Genomic DNA, 8,750 nt, shown 5'->3' with positions numbered 1-8,750 from the left:
GTGTCTGCTTTGGTGCAAAATAAATCCACATGAATAATAGAGCACTAATTTTCAGCTGTCCAGAGCGTATTAAAACACTATTTAGAATTGATTTATTGATACAAGTTAGAGAACAATTTAGAGAAGGTGGAAGTTATGCAAGAAGTACAGCCCTTAGTCTTCGCTAAACAAATGATACAAACTATACACAAAGCACATTTTTGTGTTTTATTAAAACATATATGTACAGTATACACTTATTTCACTAGATTTAATAAAAACATTTTACATATCAGATATCAGGCTATTTATATTGATGAGGCATTTCTGAGCAATTCTGCAGCAAAAAGGTTTTGCAATGTAAAAGCAGTTCCTGTCAAATTCTTTGACTAATAATATAAGTTTACATTATGTATATACAGCAGTAGTAATTGAACATCTTGAATAATCACACAGCAAGGCGTGGATTAGAGAGCAGGTATGCATAAAGTTCAAGAGTTAATATTAGATTAAAATATTCTAGGTAAATGTATTTAAATATTCACAAGAAAAATTATTCAATATTTCATTTCCTTTCCATATTACTCATGTTTTTGAGCAACCAGCAAGAAGTGAAGGAATCTTGGCTTTTAATTTTCTATATATTTATGTATCATTTATATTTTAGATAAATATATTAGTAAATTATGCTGTGGGATGTACTATTAACCCATGATGAGAGGTTGTTCTGTTGCTAGTCTGAAGTACAGTTCGGACCTGGGGCCTCAACAATTTAGCCACACTAGACAAAACGAGCAATAATGGCTGACCTTTGAGAATACAAGCATTGACCTCATACACCCAACAGCCATAGGACAGTCTGTAAGAGGTTATAACTCAACAGAGCTCTCTTTGCCTGTCCCCCCTGAGTTATGGCTAATTCAACACAAGTACTGAATATACCTTTTACTGAGGTCACAACATCAGAGCAGCTGATTGTGTCTTAGCTACAATAGCTGCAATTAAAGTGTTTTGTGCAAAGTTGAAGAAAATGAAATCCTGCTCTATTTCAAATATTCTCTAAGTTGTGTGAAGACAAGGGCAAATTAAGGTCCCGTATTATAATTTCCTGCTAGAATAAAAAAGACTGATTTACAACATTTTAGAAAGACAATTATGGTCGCAGTTTTATCAACTACTCTCTTCATGGCTTGCTACTGTTCTGTACAGTGCGCACAGGACCACAGTAAGCACCAAAAACCCATGACTGGTTGTATTACTTTTAGACTAACCCCTACACACTTTCCATGTAATTGACAATGACATTTCAGATCAGACACCCATGTGTAGCTAGAAAATGTAAACGTTTTACAAAAATAAAGTCAGCCCACTAGTCATGAGCTCAACATACAGTAGAAATAGCTGGCCTTATAAAAATATAGTGATTTTTTTTTTTCAACAGTTCTTGGAGTGTTTGCAGGGTGCTGAGGTTGAGGAAAGGAGGAGGGGCATGGTGAGTCAGGAAGTGTGGTGGGACTGGGTGTGTCTGCGAGGGGACAGGGTGATCGAGGGTGATATAGGAAGGGAAGACCCACAGAGACAAACTGTCCCTCTCAGTGCCGGCTGCAGCAACAGTGAGCTGTCCTTAGTGAATGTTGAGGTTTCTAAAGAAGTCAAATGTTGCCCCGAGGGCCCAGCTTGTCTCCACATTGTTTACCTTCTTGGCTAGCTGTTGGACAGAGTAAGAGTAGGTTCTCAATGAAAACCAGAAAGAAGCATGTCCTGAACATACTAAACTCTTACTCTTACCGAAAAAAAATTTTTGTTTAAGTCTTGTCAAATGCACTAAAGACACAAAATATGAAGGTTTTACAATTCAGTGTTGCAGCTATTATCTCATTGACTCCTATAGTAACTTGGCTCTGATTAACTCACCTGCAGCACAGTGCTGTCCTTGAAGCCAAAGCCCTCCTTTAGCAGACAAGTGATGTATGTCATATCCATGCAGAGAAAGGGGTTGATAGCGCGGTATTTGGTCATTTTGTTGCACACTGTAAACACAAAAAGCCACAGGTATCACATAAAACTGACAAAGCATTTGGTGCATCAGCAACAACAGAATCATGTGCCATTTAATATAGAAAAAAAAAGAAAAAACTTCTAACCCCTGTGCTACATGATTAAAAGATGACCTTTCTGTTTTGTTTGGCTGTATAAACAGGGAGGTGCAAGGAAATTGGCAAAGGGTCAGCACAAGGCTGCGGGTGGGTGGTGGTGCTCAGTTTGTGTGTGTCTGTTTTAGTATGTGTCAGCCCTCAGGTGGTGTGTGGCTGTCAGGTGCCCTCCTGCCTGGCCCAGACATCTTCAGGACAGCTGCCAACCCAGCCTGAGCTATACAGTACTTGTTCTTCAATACATGTGACAGTGTTCTCAAAACATAAGAACGTCTCCTTCCTTGTTATAAGTTGAAGCAGACAGCTCAACATTTGTTGAGCTCATTACCCTAAGAATTGTTGAGCTGATAAGCATAGTGTATATTCGTTAAACAAGAAAATTATTTTATAATAATGTGAAAATATATTTATTCTATGAACAAAAGTGGTCCTATAATATGTCTCCATAACACATATGATCAAAATAATCAGTTACATTTAAATGTTGTAATAAATATCTTTTTTTGTGCCAGTTTAGTATAATTTGTTTTGTGCACATACAAGTCTTTGCTGCTATTTCTGTTAGCATAGAATATTTTTCCTCAAGTTTCAGTGGGTAGAAAACTGACATATATATAACTTGTAAGATTGTTGGTTTCCTACACAAGTTTATCCAACCCTAGAGAAGATAACATGTAACACTTACCTTCCTTAGCTCTCTTTTTAAAATCTCTTACTTCAACCATACCACCTCGACTGGCATCTATGCAGAAAAAGCAAACATACAATTTGAATACCCATTTTGTGCAAAAGATGATAATTAGCATGAAAGATAATGGCACTGGAAGGTGACTCTTTCGTCTCTGCCCACTCACCAATGAGGCCAGATTCCACCGCTCTTTCAAAGTAGTAGGAGAAGGCATAGAAGATGCTGTTGCCCTTCAATTCATAAGGCTGGTGCACTATTCCTTTGATTACCTTCATCACCTCATAGTAGCACAGCTTATACCCTGCATAGCCTGAAGAAATGGAGGAAAACAGGTAGACCATGTATTTTTGTTAAAGAACAATTTAATCAAATAATTTAAAATGTGGAGTGAAGTATGAGTTAAGATGCACGAAGGCAAATGTGGATGGAATGCATTTGGTAGAATTTCACTTTAAGCTCAGTCAGGGGGCTCACCAGACAATATACAAGGGAACCCCCAGAAGAACAAGTTTCACACAACCCCATGGGTATGGTTGGTTCAACTGTGCCGGCAAAACCATGTGCTGACAACAGAGACACTTAGTGCTGCCCTGCTGGGCTGTCTATTTTTACCACATAATTGTGAGCGGTCCAGATCAAGCCGCTCATTACACAAAAAAATAACAGCTCAGGGACAAGCCCAGCATCTTTTGGCTACTCGGCTGTGGTATGGGAGAGGCTGTCTTATTTGTGAAGTTAACTGACAGTTTTCTTTTCATTTAAATACAAGGTTGAGTGCAGTATAATTGTTCAAGAGGGAAGACAGAGAGAGAGAATGACAAAACATGCATTTGGCGCCAAGGCTGCTGAAATTTCAGCGGATAAATGTTCTCATGTGAGACTGTATTATACTGTACTCCATTGTGTTCTGGAGTCAAGAAAGGAATGCAACTATCACTGAATCCAAGGCAGTGGGAAAGCAATCCAAACCTCCGAGTGCTTTTATCTTACCGTCAGGAATCCCGCTAACTTTGTAGGTTGTTCCTCCAAAAGTCACATTTTCTCTGAACTTTTTCGGGAGGCAGGAACTAGTGAAGACCTTCCAATCCAGACCTATGAAAACAATAACAAAAAACAATTTGCCATCTTCCAATCAAGAAACGAATAATATCCAGTGCCAATTAGAGGTGATTAAAATACTAGATACTCTACCATCAGCTCCTAGTGCTCCAAGAGTTGCCAGTCGAGCCGCAAACAGTCCATTTCCAAGATAGCTATTTGATGATGACATAAAAAGTATGTTAAGTCTTTAGATGGATATGTACGTTTACTCTGCAGAATGTTAATAGGTGAGTTTTCATGGGCCAACCCAAATCCTTCAAGAATGTGTTATTTACCTGTGTGTGTACAGTTGGTATGTATGGTTGAACAGGTTGAATTTAGCGATGTAAGTGGGGGGAGCAGACTGCACAGTTTTCTGTTGGATGAACAACTAAAGTTTAGCTGTGTGTTTTTTGAGATATTTTAATATAGACATTACCAAATAAAATATTTAATTCACCTTTGACTTGGGAAGAAATGTGATCTGTGTGGATCCTCCGCCCAAGTCCAGGATCCCGACTGTCCTCCTCGTGTTGGAATACAAGTGACCTTTGGCAAGCAAGTAGAAAGTTCTAATATCACATGGAGTGAAGGAAACTTATGACATGGTGTATAATCACTGCAACGACAAAGTATACTCTGTTGTTTTGTGTACGTATTGCTAATTTTAGTTTGGATACAGATTATGTCTGCACCAAGCTAGAGGGCAGACATCTTTCTGGTTTCAAGCTTAATGTTGTTGAAGAAAATACATTGGATGGTACCATAGGTGTGTGAAAAACAAGAGGAAATATTGCCTGTTTTGGCAACCTGTTTAGGCCCAGTGATTCAAGCTCATAACCACAGACAGGAGACAAGACTCTTTCACTGTTGGGCTTCTGTGTACACTGGAGCCTCAGATATGAGCCTGCTGACCACTAACACCACCATAGTAAAACCCAAGCAATGTCTTACCTGTAAGGAAGTTCACCGTGACCCAGGCAAGGACTCCTAAAACAACACATGGGTGAAAGTGTCTGCATTAGCAAAAACCTGAGAAGTGATAGTAAATGTTCTCATTCAGACATGTTCACATAAATAAACTGGAGTTGATTTTAAGCCCTATTCTCATTCATTAGGCCGTTATTAAAGTAGCAGAGGTGGTTTAATTAACACGTAGGATTCCAGACTAGACCAGGAAATTAGAGTTGTCTCGCATGTCAAGTTATTGAGGTGATAAAGTGAGGATAATGAATGCACCATACTTTGATGAAACATAACATATTGGCTGTAGGAGAGGGACTCACGCTGACATATTTATTTGTGCTAACAAAGTAGTAACATAATTAAAAATAACAATGAAACACGTATTGTGAGATGCTACATCACAGCCAAAAAGGACCAAATATTTTGTGTTTTGTGTACAAATTGGCAACAGACTATTAAAAGATAACATACCTTCATTTTTTCCATTCATGATGGAAACACTGTCACTTGGCACAAAGAAAGGGGACTCATCAAATACCTCTCTCACCTGCAGAACACAAGTATCACCAATGTGTTAATCAAATTACACTAAATTACACAGCTAAATGTTCTACTTTTGGTGGGATATTATCTATCCAGGCTGTGGAAAACAAACTTGTGTCTGTTCTGCTTTAGAGTGACAGATAAATCAACCAGAAGCATGGTTGGAACAGTAGCCTAGATTTAATACTTTAAATGACAAATATGGTTACTCCACACAACCCCACAACAGCTGTTTTTTGTAACACGATAGCCACCAAATGGGCAGAGTTGCCGTCTTTTTTTCAGAGACACTTGTAAGCACTTAGTGGTTTCTCATCCTTTTCCTTGGCGGGACGGTTGGTGTTTATGCCAGACTGTCTGAGGGTAGAGAGTAAACGTGCCTCACCTCCTTCAAAAGAGCGTTGGCCTTGTCTTCAGGCAGCAGACGCAGACCTGCTGTAGCCTTCAAGACCACTGGGGTCTTCTTCCATTCCTCCTCTGGAATTGTCTTCTTTGCAATCTTCAGCAGCTGTCGAATGCTGTTGCCACCCTGCCAAAAAGATGGCAGTGACGGAAAGCAAAATGTACAGAAAGCACAAATTAAGATATGATATTATTGAAATCAAGAAATGTATTTACTACACAAATACAACAGACATGAGTGGGCAGCTGTGACAGCATTAGTGGGAAGCATTTTTTAATTACACGGTGTTCATCACATGAACCCAACCCAAAGAAAATCCCAGTGGTTTGTGGTTTGCAGGCATTAAACAACTCCCTAATATACCTGATAATTAATAATATGTTATGGTTTAAACCCACATACATACCTCCTCTGGGTTGTCCTTATAAGCAGACAATCCAGGTTTTACTGCATGGTACAATTCATTGTCCAGAACTGGGAGCTCAACTAAAAAAGAAGACAGAGGGCACATCATAAACCATACTACTAACTAAAATACTGGATCTGGGGATATACTAAAAGAAACGTCAGAATATCTAGAATAGATTTTATTTTACAACTTATGTTTAGAGTGCAACACTTCACCTACATCCTGGTTTAATTTTAAAGGTCTACTTCCTACACAGTTGAGTCAGGCAAATAAAAACTGCACTTGAGCTAGAGTACACGGGCAATAAAGGTTTTTAAGCCATGCACTGTGTTCTTTCATCACACAGTGAATGATCTAAAAGCAAGCAGACAGAGTGGGAGCCAACAGCATGTGCACAGCCCTACTATTGCTTTAAAGAGTGTGTGTGTGTCTGTGTGTGTGTGTGAGAGAGAGAGAGAGATAGAGAGAGACAGAGAGAGAGAGGGGGGGGGGGGGGTGCACTCACTAGGGTCTTTCTGGATGAACTTATAGATGTGGATCCTGGTGCCTGTGCTCCCAGCGTCAAACATGATCCCAAAGAAGACCCGGATCGTGCTGACACGGGAAAAGGCTTCTGGCACCGGCTGGTGAACTTCAGGTGTGTAGTAAGGCTCAGGTGCAGGATGCACGACTTCGGGGACCGGATGGAAAGCTTCTGGTATAGGGTGGATGACTTCAGGTGCCGGGTGGAAGACCTCGGGGATCTCAGGGTAGGTCGGCACGCCGGGCTGTGAAACTTCCGGCACCGGATTGGAGACATCAGGGAGGAGGTTTTCTGTGTTGGCGGAGTGTTCCCGGTAGCGGAAAAAGTGTGGGACGTAGCGGTGGTGCCGGTAGTAAGTCGCCTGTGCTACGAGGTTTCCAGCCACAAGCCACACGGATAAAGTGAGGAGCAGGTTCGGCATGACCATCCTTTTTCACAGCTGGAGGGAAAAAAGCAGATAGAGTGGAGCTAAGGACAAAAAGAGTTGGTGGATGCTGGAGCAGAAGAGTGAGAGAGGCCCTGGAAAGAGCGCAGTGGAGATGGAGAGAGGCAGAGTGGATGCGGTGCACACTCGGGACTGTCCGGTCATCTGTTAACAGTATATAAAGACATAAGGGCTTGGCATGGGGCCACACCGAGAGCATTCATCCACCAATCCTGTGGCGGTCCATCCCAACTCCATCAGAGGTCTCCCCCACCCCCACCCCTCCTGTGAGCTGAGCTGGAGGCTGACTACCTGCCTACCATAAGGATTTCCTTTTTTTAAGAGGAGGAGTAGGAGGATTATTTTTGGCTGTGTTCTTCCCCTCTTCATTTTCACTGGTTATTCTGAAGCCCCCCAAAAATCCCCTTAAAGAAGAAGTCAAAGCGGCTCACATGAAGTAATTGAGAAGAAACGGTCTTAAAATACATTTTATTGGTGTATTTAAGACTTGCATAGTAACTTGCCTCAGAAATTCCTTCACCCTGCACTCTCATGGACATGGACAAGTGCTCAACTTTGGCTACTGCCTAAATTAGGAGTGATGTAAGTTTCTATTTAGCAGTTGTAAATACACATTCATAAATGCAATTTATTTACAAAAAGCTGGTAGGTTGTGTATTTACGTCTATGGGGCTTTGTATGAAAGAAAATAGAGAAAATACTCTATTCAAGTGTAAAACAAAATGTGACTCTGTTTAGATAAATAGGTAATTTTTATTATGTACTAAATCATGTTCAGTAGCTCAAATGAATCATGCGTGTATAAAAAAAAAATCCTTTTGACCTTGTCTTCGTTATCCTGCAGTAATCACTATATTGCAGCAGTTTCATCAACCTTAAAAAATGCAATTGTGAGCATTCCAACTGGCATAAAGGTTTAAAGAATGTCACTCGCAATCATCTCACTCCCACTTATCCCTGTGTTAAGGATAGGCTTTCCAAGGGAAAATATTTGAGCAAGAAGGCACATTTCACAGGAGAATGCATGAAAAGCACAAAGTGGCTGTTTCTCTGCCCTAGGTGGGTGGGTGACACAGCATCATAAGCCGTGTCGCAGCATATCAGTTAATGCTTTCTCGTATAATGTGTAAGAGTTCCTGGCTTTAACTGCAGGGACAGGATATCCCACTGTCCTGCATTCAGTAGTGCAAGTCCAACTTAGAGACCTTACATGAACTCAGATTTGTACCGGGCTGTGATATTTTTCACCCACTTTGAATCAACAGAAAAAACACATAGATCTGAAATAGAAGGCTAGTGGGCAATTGAGGCAACCCTGGAGAATTGACATTGTCCCAACCCTGACTGATACGAGTCTCTTTTACCTCATACAGCAGGCAATTGAGGCTATCCACCAGCCCAGCCAAGAGGGTAAAGGCAGGGCAGAGGTCCTGTAGATGGGCACTCAAAAGTACAGGAAGTCCACAGAGAGGACAATGTGAGGAGGGTGGGGCTTGGCACCAGTGTTCACCCATCATGCCATTCCACTCCCAGGACACTTGACTGTGCAAAGCACTGTTCC

The 8,750-nt window shown here is 40.9% G+C and overlaps 1 protein-coding gene across 1 annotated transcript; it reads right to left on the bottom strand.

The window, feature by feature from the left end:
• Positions 1–193: 193 nt before the first annotated feature.
• Positions 194–7,322, bottom strand: entpd5a (ectonucleoside triphosphate diphosphohydrolase 5a). The gene is made up of 13 exons (XM_067480651.1): positions 6,727–7,322; positions 6,219–6,298; positions 5,795–5,938; positions 5,338–5,413; positions 4,855–4,890; positions 4,361–4,449; positions 4,197–4,276; positions 4,012–4,073; positions 3,811–3,912; positions 2,987–3,130; positions 2,818–2,874; positions 1,894–2,009; positions 194–1,687 (listed from the first exon to the last, which is right to left on the bottom strand). Exons 1-13 carry the CDS (start codon positions 7,169–7,171, stop codon positions 1,604–1,606), a joined length of 1,515 nt encoding a protein of 504 aa, XP_067336752.1. The 5' UTR covers positions 7,172–7,322; the 3' UTR covers positions 194–1,603.
• Between the last annotated feature and the right edge of the window lie 1,428 nt (positions 7,323–8,750).

The sequence above is a fragment of the Channa argus genome, chromosome 16 (genome assembly GCF_033026475.1).
Source record: "Channa argus isolate prfri chromosome 16, Channa argus male v1.0, whole genome shotgun sequence".
NCBI lineage: Eukaryota > Metazoa > Chordata > Actinopteri > Anabantiformes > Channidae > Channa > Channa argus.
Note: the sequence above shows the minus strand (reverse complement) of the source record. Positions and strands in the feature narration are given on the sequence as shown.